Raw genomic sequence first — 13,456 nt, 5'->3', positions numbered from 1 at the left:
GAATCGTTGACCAGATAAGATGTGAAACGAAGAAAAAAAAACCCAATAATATTCACACGCAATCGATTGTATATTTATACAAAAAAGTAGCAGAAGCAATAGTTCTATAGACATTTTTTGGAACTTATGAAATTAAGAAAAATAGAAAGGAGAAAAAAAAAAACTGAAAAGGTCTCATCTCAATTTGAGGCTCAAGAAGAATTAACGTACAAACTAAAACAAGAATAAGAAAAAGACTGTGACAGGGGCTTGACACTATTCAAGAATTTGCAATTTAACCCCCCCCCCCCCAAAACAATTTTCAAATCAATCAATTTAGACCCCCCCCCCCCCCCCCCCCCCCAAAAAAAATCAGTCGGAAATCGGATTTGGGGAGCCACATGAATGAGAAACCTCCTCAATGAGTCTGGTGACATCGGCCATCGAAGGACGACTATCTGGATACTGAGCCGTACAGCTCATACCTATCTTCAATAAACGGATGATGTTCTCATTGCCCTCAGGTTGGTACCTTGTGAGCTCCGGATCAAGCACCTCAGACGGTGATTGTTGATCGGTAACTGATTGGACCCATCTCGGCAAATCAACGCCTTCTTCATTCAATTGCTGATGTGTTGGAGACTTACCTGCAATGTAATAATGTTCCATCTTAAAACCTTTAAACCACCGCAGCAATTGCAAAGAAACAAAGTTAAAAAGATAATATTGAGTTTGACTATTTTGTTACCTGTGAGTAATTCAAGGATTAAGACGCCAAAGCTATAGACATCAGCTTTTTGGGAGATCTTGCGAGCATCCGTGACTTCAGGTGCACGGTAGCCATCAATACGGTTAGGTGCAGATGTAGAACTAATGATAGGCGCTAGACCGTAATCAGAGACCTTAGCTTCATAGGAATCAGACAAGAGTACGTTCGAGGACTTAATGTTTCCATGAGAAGTTGTCGTATCACGCGAATGTAGGAATTTAATCGCTCTTGCAGCTCCTAAGGCTACACCAACTCTGGTTTCCCAGTTCAATGGAGTCCTTCCGTTTCCTTTGTTCCCTGCAAAACCATTAAAACACCCTCAAAACCGAGCTTCAACCATAATGACTAAACAAGTCCCCATCAAGATCATAAACTAGTATCAAGAGACAAAACATCAACTAACTAAGCAAAGAATCCGAAAAATCAATAAATGCATTAGATGGTGAAAACGAGTTTTTACCGTGCAAGATTGCAGACAAGCTTCCTCTAGACATGTACTCAAAGACAAGAAGCTTTTCGTCGCGGCTGAAGTAGTAAGCGATCAGAGTCACAAGATTGGGATGACTCATTGATCCCAAAACCTGCAACCTCTCTCTGAACTCTTTCTCAGGCACCACAACGTCTCTTAACCGTTTCACAGCCACAATTAAACCATGATCAAAGCTTGCCTTATACGAAGACCCAACTGTTCCTTTCCCAAGAACCTCAGCTGAAGCCTTCAACAACCCATCCAAATCGAATTCTCCAAAAGATTTCACGAAAAAGATCAAATCTTTACTCACCACACCACTCTCCGACGACGTAGCCTTCGCCGGCGGGACAACAGCCGCCCTTTCCTTAGGTATAGCAGCGGCGGTGGCCGGAGCAGCTACAGGAGCTTCAACGTTTCTGGCTTGACCATTCTCTTCCTTCTTCTTTCTCTTTCTACAGAGACAGAACAGAATCAGGAGAAGCAACAACAGACCAACAACACATCCGATTACGATCCCGACAATAGCTCCGGTGGATAACTTGTCGCTATCTTTTTTCTCCGGCGGCGGCGGATTGGGTCCTGGTTCTGGAGCAGCGTCACCACCACATAGGTTTAAGGGCTTCCCACAGAGAGTGTTCCCTTCGAAGGCAGTAGGAGGCCAGCTCGACAACGAACTCGGAATCGAACCATCCAATTGATTCGAAGAAACATTGAATTGCTGAAGAGGAAGCGTGATCTCAGGGATTGGACCAGTCAGCTGATTCCTCTCTAAATACAGAGTAACCAACCGGGTCGCGGAATTAACATTATCCGGGATCCGACCCGAGAATTTGTTCTCCCCAAGATTAATTCTGATCACGTTCGGGAGCGTGAAGAGAAACGAAGGAATCTCACCGGAAAAGGCATTACCTTGGAGATACAAGTAACGGAGAAGAACAAGGTTTGAGAAATCCGAAGGGATTGGACCGGAGAGGGCAGAATTGAATCGGAGAGAAAGGGTTTGAAGCTCCGTCAGATTACCAATCCCACCGATTGGTAACGAACCGAATAAACCAGCTCCGGGTAATCGGAGGGCAGTGACCCGACCCGCATCACAGTGGACTCCGTGCCAATTACAAGGAGAAGGAGCACTCATGTTCCATAACAAAGTACGGCCACGAACACTGTTACGAAGAACGACTAAAGCTCTCCGGTCAGACTCTAGATCTGAAGTCACCGCAGCGAGATAGAAGACGAACAAGAAGACAACACAGAGACTTAGCTTCGGCTTGTACTTTACCATCTTCTCCTTCTTCTTCCTCCTCGAAACTGCGATTCTTCGTCTCCTTCGTTTCAAAATTCAATAAATATATGGACTTTTGGATATGGGGTTTTGAGGAAACTTAATTCGGCAACGCGTAAACGAGTGTTTGAACAGAGAGACTTGTTTTTACATGAGTTTCTGTCTCTCTCTCTATGAGATAGAGAGAGAAAAAAAAATCATAATATCAGCAGATCAAAGGGAAAAAGAAAAGTTACTAATTGGAATTTTTCCTTTTCGACAAAAAAAAAAATAAAAGTAAAATAAAGAGAATCTTATGTATTAAATGTGACAGCTAATTTACAGAAAATATAAAATTAACCAATAAGGGGTATAGTTGTAACGATTTATCAGAGTCAAACTGGTTATTGCGTTACCTAAATGTTAATTACTGTTATTAATTTCATCATCAAATGCAGTAGTAATGTTTTATTTGTAGACGTTTAAACGACCATGTTATCGTTTTTGTTTCTTTATGTTTTTTTTTTATGAGGTTGAAAATGTGATCAAGAACAGGCCTGGTCTGAGCTACCGTTGACGAACAAGTGTCTCAGACGCCGTTCTGTATTTTGATTTAAGAAATGTTTTAAAAGTTTCTGCAATTTCCTGTCTACTCTTCTTAAACAAATATATATGTTTGTACTATAGCCGGAGAATAAGTACGTTCCATTGACATTTTTTATGTAGGCTGTATCAATGTGATATGAAATTGAAATGGTCAACAGAAAAAACTTTGTTGTGGTCTATATAAATTATAATATATGCTTGAGATTTTGAAGATTTCAATACTTCATTCTTTTGGGTTTTCCCAGTCGATTCACTTCTATATTTGGTTCCCTTCATATGCTTTTTTTTTTTTTAGCAACATGCATATTAACAAATATAAGTTGTGACACAAGAATGAAGTAATGATATTGATATTGTATCACTATTGTTACAAAGTAGATACTATTCAATTTCAAATTGCTTTGTTTTTTCCCTTATTCGCGTAGTGTCAAATTTTATTTTAAATGAAAGTGGGTGCTTTCTCGTGACTTTTTATATGTATTTTGTTGTAAAATGGGTGAACACGTAAACAATATCAGTCTATTGGGGTTATCCCGCTGGTCAAACCGCGAACTAATTTCATTATTCAAGTGTAGACTATATAACAAACATTCTTCCCAACCCCGAAACCTAACCTCACCTAATTTCCAAGTTTTCAATACAACTTGGATGATTATTACAAGTCTACGAATGACCCAAATGCTGAACACATTCTATAATGGATTCACTCTTAACCTCATCGTCATGGACATGACCATGTTTATCCAAATAAGAAACGGCCATGGCTGCGTGAAGAGCAGCCCCAACAGGAAGAGCTTCTTCATCAATAAAGAAGTGAGGCGAATGAAGAGGCTTACCAGCGCCTAGCGTCTCATTCTTTATCCCAAGCACGAAAATCGCAGCCTTAGTCTTTTGAGTGAAGAAGCTGAAATCCTCTGCTCCCATTGTCACCGGAAAATCATGGAAGTTACTTTTTCCAATCATGGCTTCCGCTACTTTTTTACCATGCTCGTATATGCTTTGGTCGTTCATCATTACCGGGTGAAGTGACGGCTTTTTTTCTTCGAAGTTTACTTCTGCTTTGCATCGGTATACTGATGCTTGTGCCTCTGAAATCTGCATCATCATATATCATCAAGAATAATAGAACAAGGTTGTAGGGAAAAATGTGTAAATTGATCTCTTTATACCTCTTTGATTCGTCTTTGAATATATAGAAGCCCATCGTTGCTTAAGCTTCTGAAAGTACCTCCAAATTTAGCACTCTCCGGTATTACGTTTTTAGCATGACCCCCTTCAATGTATCCAACAGTAACGACCTGGTAAAACATTCATTTCCACTCATTCAATCAAGACTCTGATTCATAAAAGACAATGCTTTAAAAGTGGAAAACAAACTTACACCAGCTTCGAGTGGATCCATTTCCCGTGAAACAATCTGTTGCAAGGCAACAACAGCGGAAGAAGCTGCAAGAACCGGGTCTTTAGAGAAATGTGGTGTAGCCGCGTGGCTACCTTGACCGTGAACTGTGACTGTAAACAATCCCGCACCTGCAAGAACGGTCCCAGGCCTAGAGCCAATGCCACCGGATGGGATAGATGGAAAGACATGAACGCTGAGAATCCCATCTAAGTCGTCTAGAATCTCATCTTTTAGCATTTCATATGCACCTCCATAACCTTCCTCTCCTGGTTGAAACACAAGTTTCACAGTCCCCTTTTGCAAATTAAAAAAATTCAACAACAAGAAATTGTGTTTAATTCAAATGCCCCCCAAAGATTCACTAAATAAGAATCTGACCTTATAGAAATTTCACATTTTGATAGCTTGGGGGCAAACACACTATAATCAATTAAACATGTTACTATTGTGTGTATGTATGTACACACACTACTGTTTCATTTAAAAGCCCAAAAATTCACCAAAGTCAGAGTATGATCCAAGTAAAGACAGTACTATTGTTTCATTCAAAATAATGTCATTTGTACCAAATCAATAAACCATATCACACTATTGATTCACTCAAAACCCCAAAAATTTTTAAAAAATCAGAATCTGGCCCATTTAGAAAGTTGACATTCTCATTGCAGGGAATTACAATAAAATCAATCATAGGCATACAGTAAACACAAATAACTGTAGATTAGAACCTGAGGAAACACCAATCCACATTTGACTTAATCAAGCCCATGTTCTATTGTGTATATACATATATATAAGGAGAGAGAGACCTTGATGAGATGTTTACTGGAGTGAAGAAGCTTAGCAGCTCCAAGAAGCATAGCAACGTGAGTATCATGACCACAAGCATGCATCTTTCCATCTACTTTACTCTTCGATTCCCATTCCACTAATTCCTTTTGTTTGCCCAATCACAGTCATCAATTCTTTCAAATTCATTAGCCAAAGTAACCTAAAAATCGAGTAAAAATCGGATTTTTGATTTTAGTTTTTTTAAAAAAAAAAAAAACCTGTAACGGAAGTGCGTCCATGTCTGCTCTAAGTCCGAAAACGGGTTTGGAATCGGATCCGATCCAAGCCACGACGCCAGTCTTCGCAACAGGCCACTTATACTCCACTCCGAGTGAATCAAGCTCGTCTCGAACGAGTTGACTCGTTTTGAACTCCTGAAACCCAGTCTCTGGGTGCTCGTGAATCCTCCTCCTGATCCCTCTCATCCACTCGAAGAACTCAGGGTCCTTGGCTGATTCGAGCATCCCGCGAGCAAGTGACTCGAGACCCGACCCGTAATCATAGCTCCGAGCTGGAGACAAAAGAAGGAGACAGAAGAAGGTGACGACGGAGTAGACAAAGAAGATACTCATTCTGATTTCTTTCTAAAAGACGACGGAGACTGTATATGTGTATATACGTAAATTTTACACCACGTGTTGGAAACTGTTTAATTAATCGTTTTTATTAAACTATAGGCCTCAGATCAGATCATGTTATCTATGTTTATAGCATTGTTAATGTGACATGACAAAAAAAATGAAAAGACTATAATAAAAGGGAAAAGCTTTTGCTTTTGAATACGTAATTTGAAATTTTGGATACAATGAATGAATGAATACCAACGGTATGAAAGGAATAAATTCGTAAAAATGATTGATTTCTTTTTGATACACGATTTTACCATTTATGTTAATGATAATTTTGACTCTTTTGGACTAAAAAAAAAAACATTGCATGCTGAGTCCGGCCCATAACAATTCAGAATTAGCCCAATAATTGTATCAAGCCTAAATACGACGACTCGGATTCACCCCGAACCCGTAAAATAGTCTTGGTTTGGATGTCAAAATTGAGGTCGAATCTAATCCTTTAAATTGGTTAAGTTAGCTTTTTGGAAAACGAATCTCTCAAAGCTTTGATAGTTTGATAATTGGGGTAATAATATTGGATCCTAATTGGGTAATTTGTATATTCGAAGATTAGAGATGCCTAGAATATTCGGTTTATGCCCAAAAAAGAAAACCGTAACTTTTTTTTTTTTTTTTTTTTTTTTTTTTTTTGAAGAAGAAGAAGAAGAAGAAGAACCATCCACACAACAAAAGCAAAGCATCACTCTATTCGTCTTCTCTCTTCCTCCTTTCAGCGAATATGGCGGACAATGGTAAAGAAAACCAGGGTTCAAATCTCAGTTAACTTCTTTTTTTGTATTACTCTGTTTTCTCATTTGCTTATTTGTTTTATTTTATTGGGCGACATTGATTTTTTATGTAGATTCTCTAGATCAGTTCTTAGCTGCTGCCATTGATGCCGCTAAAAAAGCTGGACAGGTCTCTCTCTCGCTCTCTCTCTGATTCGATCTCCTTAGGTTTTGGACGATCGTCTGGGTAATCATGATTTAATTTCGCTTATTTGGTTTCATTCTCCAGGTCATTCGTAAAGGGTTTTACGAGACCAAACATGTTGAACACAAAGGCCAGGTTTTTTTTTTTTTTTTAGTTTTTTCCCTTTGCTCTTATAACGTTTATTGCAAGATTGCATCTTTATTTCGTCTCACACAAAAGTTGGGAATTGCTACTTCTAATCACAGAGTGTCAATTTTGTTTTGGGAATTGCTACTTCTTTGGTTCCTGAAAATTGTTGTTGTTTCTTAGGTGGATTTGGTGACAGAGACTGATAAAGGATGTGAAGAACTCGTGTTTAATCATCTCAAGCAGCTTTTTCCCAACCACAAGGTGATTTATTATTCCTTCTCTAACGTTCAACTCCCCTTTTGTTGGATCTTTGTTAGCTCCTCTTTCCTTGCATTGAGATCATGAGAGTTTTTGGCTATGGGTTTAGTTCATTGGAGAAGAAACTACTGCTGCATTCGGTGTCACTGAACTGACTGATGAACCAACTTGGATTGTTGATCCTCTTGATGGAACTACTAATTTCGTTCACGGGTAAACATATATATATGTTCTTGCCTGATTTTTCCATTTGAATGATTGTGTGTGTGTTTTTTTTCTCACATTTTATTGAAACAAGACCAAATGCTGATTATCCTCAGGTTCCCTTTTGTGTGTGTTTCCATTGGGCTTACCATTGGAAAAGTCCCTGTGGTTGGTGTCGTTTTTAATCCGATTATGGATGAGGTAATAAACTGTGTGTAAACCTTTCTAATGGTTCAAGTATCTTTGATCGATACCAGTTACCATTATAGATAGTTTCCTTGATGATGTTTCTGGACATGAATGTATTGTGACGTTTTTACATGTTATGCAATGATAAACAGCTATTTACCGGTGTCCAAGGTAAAGGAGCATTCTTGAATGGAAAGCCAATTAAAGGTTAGCAATTGTTCTAGAGACTTAAATATTTTGTTGATCTTTATCTATTGCATCAATAGGATAGCTTACCCTGGCTCAGAGACTGGAGTTCTTCCATTTTTTTTTTTTAACTCAAACAACGTTCTTTTATGCAGTATCAACTCAGAGCGAACTTGTTACTGCTTTGCTCGTAACAGAGGTAAAATCCTGGCTCCTTTTCTTTTACACTATCAAACTAGATTGCTTTGGAGCCTCTTCCTCAGGGTTTATATGGCCAATTACATACAGGCTGGTACTAAACGTGATAAAGCTACATTAGACGATACAACCAACAGAATCAACAGTCTGTTAACCAAGGTGAAAGTTTATTGAGAGAATTTTGGAACTCCACCACTTGCCTCTAACCTCTGCCAAAACTAATGATTGTGTCTTCTCTTTCATTCATTCACAGGTTAGGTCACTTAGGATGAGTGGCTCGTGCGCACTGGACCTCTGTGGTGTCGCGTGTGGAAGAGTTGATATCTTTTATGAAGTCGGTTTCGGTGGTCCATGGTAAATCGTCTTCTTCTTCTTTTTTCCGCTTTGCTTGGATTAGAAAAAAAGTTTCATTCTTGCAGAAACACGACTAGATCTTGATGGCATAATACCAATTTTGACAGGGACATTGCAGCAGGAATTGTGATCGTTAAAGAAGCTGGCGGACTCATTTTTGATCCGTAAGTGTTGAGACTAAACCAAACACACACACTCAACGTTCCAACTGTATTTAACTGTCTTTTTGTGTGTGTGTGTTCAACAGATCGGGTAAAGATTTGGACATCACATCGCAGAGAGTTGCAGCATCAAACGCTTCTCTGAAGGAGTTATTCGTGGAGGCGTTGCAGCTTACTAAGGCATGAAGGAGAGTTGTTAATCATTATTGTTACAAAAAATGGTCTTAACCTTTTGATGAACTCTCAGATTCAAAAACTTTACAATTTGTTAGTTGGTTTGGTAACAAATTAAAGTATTTCTTTTAAACTCAGTTGACAAAAAAGTTAATAATAATAAGGGAATTTTGCACCCACACCTACTTTCTCCAAAAGTATTAACATTCACACTTACTTTTTACTGCTCATATACTTTTCTCAAGTTTAATTACATATTACCCCTACTCCTTCTAACACCTTCTATTTTTTCTCTCTCTATCTCTCTCACAATTATTCAACCAAACAATACATTTTCTTCTTCCTTGTTTTGCTTTTGTTCATCTATTAAAAGAGAAAAGCTTATTTAACTTTCTCTCTCTTTCTCTCTCACATTCCTTTTCTAAAGTTTAAAAAAACCATTCCAACAATGGTGAAAATCTAGAGAAGGTGAAATCTTTAGATCTTTTTCCTTATCACTTTAGATTATATAAAATTCGATCTGGGTTTTCTTGGTTTTATTGTGATTTTATTAGTTTTATATGAAATTCGATCTGAGTGTTATTCATTACTTATATTGTATCCACAAATAGTTATCTATTTGGATAAGTTTGACAAATAATGTATCCACAAATATTGTATCCACAAATAGTTATCCATGTGGACAAATGTCGTATCCACAAATTGCACTATAACCCCATATGTTTCTATATGGACATGTTGTCATAGTCACCTGAATTGATGTGTATTCTTTCTATTCTGTATGAATAAACACAAGTAATTATCTATTAACAATACTGCAACTGACTATCCACTTATCATTGAACAAATATTCAACGACAAATGGATACTTTATAATCTAAAAATTCATCAAAAATATAGCAATATGTATATTAAAATATAGAAAATATATAATCATAACATATTTTATATAAATAAATAGATAATTTGTTTTATGATAACCATTTAAAGTGTTAATAACAAAAAAAGAAAAAAAATAGAGAAAATAAGGTGAGAAAGAGGAGATGGGCAAAATTGTCCAACTAACAATGACATCTAAGCAACAAACTTAAGAAAGTATAGCAAGTTTGTAAAGTGTGTGTGGGTGCAACAAATTGAACCCAAAGTGGGTGTGAGTGCAATAATCCCTAATAATAAACAACTCCTTGTGAGCTTAATTCAAAAACTTCATACGAATGTTCTTATAATTCTGTTTTTCAGAGTCTTGATTTTGTAGTTTTTGAGTTTCGATGTTTAGTTATTAAATTTGAAGATGAAATAAAAAAGTTTCCCCAAAAAAACAAGAAATAAAAAAGTTTACTTTATTTTTATTTTTGCTGTGAATAATCCATATTGTAATAACCGATGAGATATTATTGAGTGGCCCAGTATTTGTTAGCGGCCCAAAAATCAGCCCAAAAGTTGTAAGACTAAACCGCTTTGTTCGACCCGACCCGTAGAAGAGATTGCGGAGAAGAAGAACGGAGGAGGGAGACGTTTTGATTCTGACGGTCTTAGTAGGTTGTGGTGAAATCCATCTTCTAAGGATTTGTAGTGTAGACGAATTTCTCAGATCTTCTCGTATACATTACCTGGGTTTGTTGTTGCTTCCAAGGAGAGCGATGGATGTTCAAGCGAAGAAGAAGGCGATGTTTCGCTCTAAACTCAACGCCAAGAAGAAAGACACTCGCATAGATTCTCCTCTCGTTAGGTAAAACCATTGTAGCATCTTAAATTTTTGTGGGGTTCTCTGGGATTGGGCTTGAGCTGTAGTTGTAGAGGTGATTACAGTTTGGGATGAAGATTTATGTTCTGTGGATTTGTTTGTAGGTACAATGAATCAGACCAGCCTGTATGTCGAGTCTGCAATGTCGTGTTGAAATCTGAATCACTCTGGGATGTACACCAAGCTTCTCGTAAGCATCACGAGGTAAAAGATTCATGCTTTTGTGATAGAGGTGTGTTAAAGAGTTAAAAATTCATGCTTTTATATTTTGATTATGGATTGCTGCTACTAAATTGTGGGGGGCTTTTGTTAATTAACTTCTTCTAGTAGTTGGCTTTAGAGTCTGTGTTTATGTTAGTAGTAACTTAGGTTTGGTTAATGAATTCTTGGGACAGGCAATCGATAATCTCAAAGCTAGTGCAGCGGGAGTTCAACGGGGTAGCAAACCTGCTGTAACTCATCAGCCAGCAAAATCTGAAACTTTGGCTAAACCATCCAAATCTCAGACATCATCTGGTCTTCCGCCAAATTTCTTCGAAAATCGTGAACCTGCTAGAGGTAATCATGACTGGCTAATGCACTTTCAGCGGTAGTTTTTTTTATTTGTTAGTTGAGTTTCCTAGCAAAAACCTTACTAGTTTAAAATATATATGCTCAGAATCTGGAGAAGTAGAATTGCCAAATTCCAAGAATATACAGCAATCAAAGCAGTCTACAGGTTCAGAAACAAGCAAGACAAAGGGACCTCTTCCAGCCGGATTCTTTGATAATCAGATAACCGATTTTTCAATTACCAAAACCACCAGTGAACCTCAAGAGAGTCAGACACAGGCTACAGGTGGTTCAGAAACTAAACCAGCGGTGAAAGGTGCCCTCCCGTCCGGTTTTTTCGATAATAAAGAAGCTGACCTGCTTGCCCGTGGAATAAAGCTCGTCAAACCAGATATCAAGTGAGTTTTCTTGTTTTTGCTTTTACTTTTTCAGATGCAGGAAAATCAAATTTGAAAGCTCTGCTGTTATGTGTCTGTTACATTTCATGACGTTTGGGAATGTAAAAGACTTTGTACCAAATAACTCTGTTTGTGAACTTATATAAACATGGATCTCTTTTCAGGGATGAATATAAAGAATTTGAGAAGTTGATACAAGAAGATCTTCAAGTAGTGGATAGCCGCATGGAAGAAGAAGAGGTCAGATAACTTTCTGTAACTATAATATAATTGCTGCCAACATCATAAGCTGTCTTTTAAAGTTGACAACCCCTCTTTCCCACACTAATTCTCAGGTCGATGCTGCTGAAACCATAGAAGAGGAGGAACAAAGAGAGCAAAGGTAATTTGATACATTAGTTGATTATATAGCAAGAAGATGAAAGTGTTGAGACTTGTTCAATATTAACTATTAAGTAAACACTTGGCTTCTCCTATTAATCTTCTTCTGCTAGATCATACAACGAGAAAGTGGAGATTCTGAAGAGGAGGAAAATGGAACTTAAAGCGGCTAGATTAGCAAAGCGTAGTAAAACCTCTGAGGGGTCTGTTAAAAAGCTGAAGAAGACCGAGGAAGAATCCCCCAGCGATGAGGAGGATGACGAGGTTTCCGCTGTTGATTGGAGAGCTCAACATCTTTGAAAAAAGACTTGTCTCAAAATCTTTGTCCTGGTAAAACATCTTCTGTTAAAATTCTCAGAGAACGCTATCAATTCCTCATCTTGAATTCTCAAAGCTTATTATCTATAGTTTCAGAGGATCAATAGATGTTTAACTGTTTAAGTATAGTTATCGGAATTATGGGTATAACTCAAGAACGTAATTGTCATAACCGGAGTTGCCAAAAAGGGTCAATATTCGTGTAAGCGGTAAACCTGAAATCGGTGGCAGTTACTAGCAGTTTCAGGTGGATAAAGCTTTCACTTTGGTGACAAAAAAAAAATCATCAATGACAATGATGATCCCAACCATACATAATACCAGGTTGTTCGTTTCATTCTAGTTTTGTTAAACCGAAAGTGCAAAATTTAACAATCATCTTAAAACTATTTGTGGGGTATTAAACAAATACATGTGTTCCGGAAACCAATTAGGGGTCAAGTATGTCTAGAAACTCATTAGGGGTCAAGTAAACAAGAAGGAAGACCCCTAACTAAACATATTCATATTTAGTGAATTTTGGACTGTTTGTGAGTGGCTAATGCTTTTTTTTTTTTTCAGCAAAAAATAATTATATTAATGAATGATAATAATCGTTTTTTTTAGTGAATGATATTAATGAGTGGCTAATGCTTATTATATAACTTGTATATAAATTGCATCCTGCTTTCCACTATAAGCCATTGACATGAAATATTCAAATGGAGATAATATAACCAAAAAGGAAGGAAATAACAACGTTGTGTTATCTTGTTTACAACTTGAAAAGGAGTCCACAAAACAAAAGAGAGAACAGACCAAAGCAAAGGTCGGTTAATGCACAACTGATATAATTAAACTATTCCCCCCATTAGAACATAAATTATACAACTAATTACCTCTGACCTAATTGAAAGCACTCAATCTTCTAAATACCTTAACATTATCTAGTCTTGATCAAATCATTTGGTTCAAATTGTCACGTGAATTTTATAATGGTAAAGTAACTAAAGTGTTAGCACAACGGGAATCAAAATTTTAGGGACATTTCAGTTTAGAGTCCATCCACATCAAAAACACACACACACAGACTGACAAACACAAACAAACCAATCGGCTTCGACCTACGTTACCAAACAATATAACTACTATACTAGATTCTATACTACAGCAATCATAAGTATTGAATTATCCCTTCCGAAGTATCATTCTCTGAGCACTTATGCATGAATGAACCTGATAAAAGATAAACCGGTTTGCATTAAAAAGTAAGAAACCTTTTACGAACAAAAATGAGAGAAAAGCTAAGTGACGACTCTTCAAACGTAATCTGCAGAAACTTTATCACATGTTAACTTGTATATTCT

At 37.4% G+C, this 13,456-nt stretch overlaps 4 protein-coding genes across 6 annotated transcripts; 2 read left to right on the top strand and 2 right to left on the bottom strand.

Moving 5' to 3' along the window:
• Window positions 1–51: 51 nt before the first annotated feature.
• Window positions 52–2,782, bottom strand: LOC104779714 (putative inactive receptor kinase At3g02880). The gene is made up of 3 exons (XM_010504129.3): window positions 1,209–2,782; window positions 728–1,045; window positions 52–626 (listed from the first exon to the last, which is right to left on the bottom strand). The coding sequence occupies exons 1-3, from the start codon at window positions 2,500–2,502 to the stop codon at window positions 352–354; spliced, it is 1,887 nt and encodes a 628-aa protein (XP_010502431.2). The 5' UTR covers window positions 2,503–2,782; the 3' UTR covers window positions 52–351.
• Window positions 2,783–3,609: 827 nt separating this feature from the next.
• On the bottom strand, window positions 3,610–6,105 carry LOC104779626 (IAA-amino acid hydrolase ILR1). Its single transcript, XM_010504040.3, has 5 exons — window positions 5,539–6,105; window positions 5,299–5,424; window positions 4,469–4,783; window positions 4,257–4,385; window positions 3,610–4,182 (listed from the first exon to the last, which is right to left on the bottom strand). Exons 1-5 carry the CDS (start codon window positions 5,890–5,892, stop codon window positions 3,751–3,753), a joined length of 1,356 nt encoding a protein of 451 aa, XP_010502342.1. The 5' UTR covers window positions 5,893–6,105; the 3' UTR covers window positions 3,610–3,750.
• A 239-nt stretch (window positions 6,106–6,344) lies between these two features.
• Window positions 6,345–8,896, top strand: LOC104779537 (inositol-phosphate phosphatase). Of its 3 annotated transcripts, none has more exons than XM_087510676.1 (13): window positions 6,345–6,457; window positions 6,587–6,683; window positions 6,794–6,849; window positions 6,949–6,999; window positions 7,174–7,254; window positions 7,361–7,464; window positions 7,572–7,656; window positions 7,797–7,851; window positions 7,986–8,029; window positions 8,119–8,187; window positions 8,282–8,382; window positions 8,490–8,546; window positions 8,630–8,896. In XM_087510676.1, exons 2-13 carry the CDS (start codon window positions 6,671–6,673, stop codon window positions 8,727–8,729), a joined length of 816 nt encoding a protein of 271 aa, XP_087366802.1. In that variant the 5' UTR covers window positions 6,345–6,457; window positions 6,587–6,670; the 3' UTR covers window positions 8,730–8,896. The 3 variants fall into 3 exon arrangements, with proteins under 3 accessions (XP_087366802.1, XP_087366842.1, XP_010502238.1); XM_087510716.1 differs by having other exon boundaries at window positions 6,428–6,481; XM_010503936.2 differs by lacking the exon at window positions 6,345–6,457 and having other exon boundaries at window positions 6,517–6,683.
• An 865-nt stretch (window positions 8,897–9,761) lies between these two features.
• On the top strand, window positions 9,762–12,236 carry LOC104779443 (protein ABA AND ROS SENSITIVE 1). Its single transcript, XM_010503836.3, has 7 exons — window positions 9,762–10,446; window positions 10,566–10,665; window positions 10,857–11,019; window positions 11,120–11,411; window positions 11,576–11,651; window positions 11,747–11,793; window positions 11,906–12,236. The coding sequence occupies exons 1-7, from the start codon at window positions 10,358–10,360 to the stop codon at window positions 12,090–12,092; spliced, it is 954 nt and encodes a 317-aa protein (XP_010502138.1). The 5' UTR covers window positions 9,762–10,357; the 3' UTR covers window positions 12,093–12,236.
• The last annotated feature ends 1,220 nt before the right edge of the window (window positions 12,237–13,456 follow it).

This window comes from Camelina sativa, chromosome 1, assembly GCF_030686135.1.
Source record: "Camelina sativa cultivar CO46 ecotype springtype chromosome 1, ASM3068613v1".
Lineage (NCBI taxonomy): Eukaryota > Viridiplantae > Streptophyta > Magnoliopsida > Brassicales > Brassicaceae > Camelina > Camelina sativa.
This window is presented reverse-complemented; position numbering and strand designations above follow the sequence as displayed.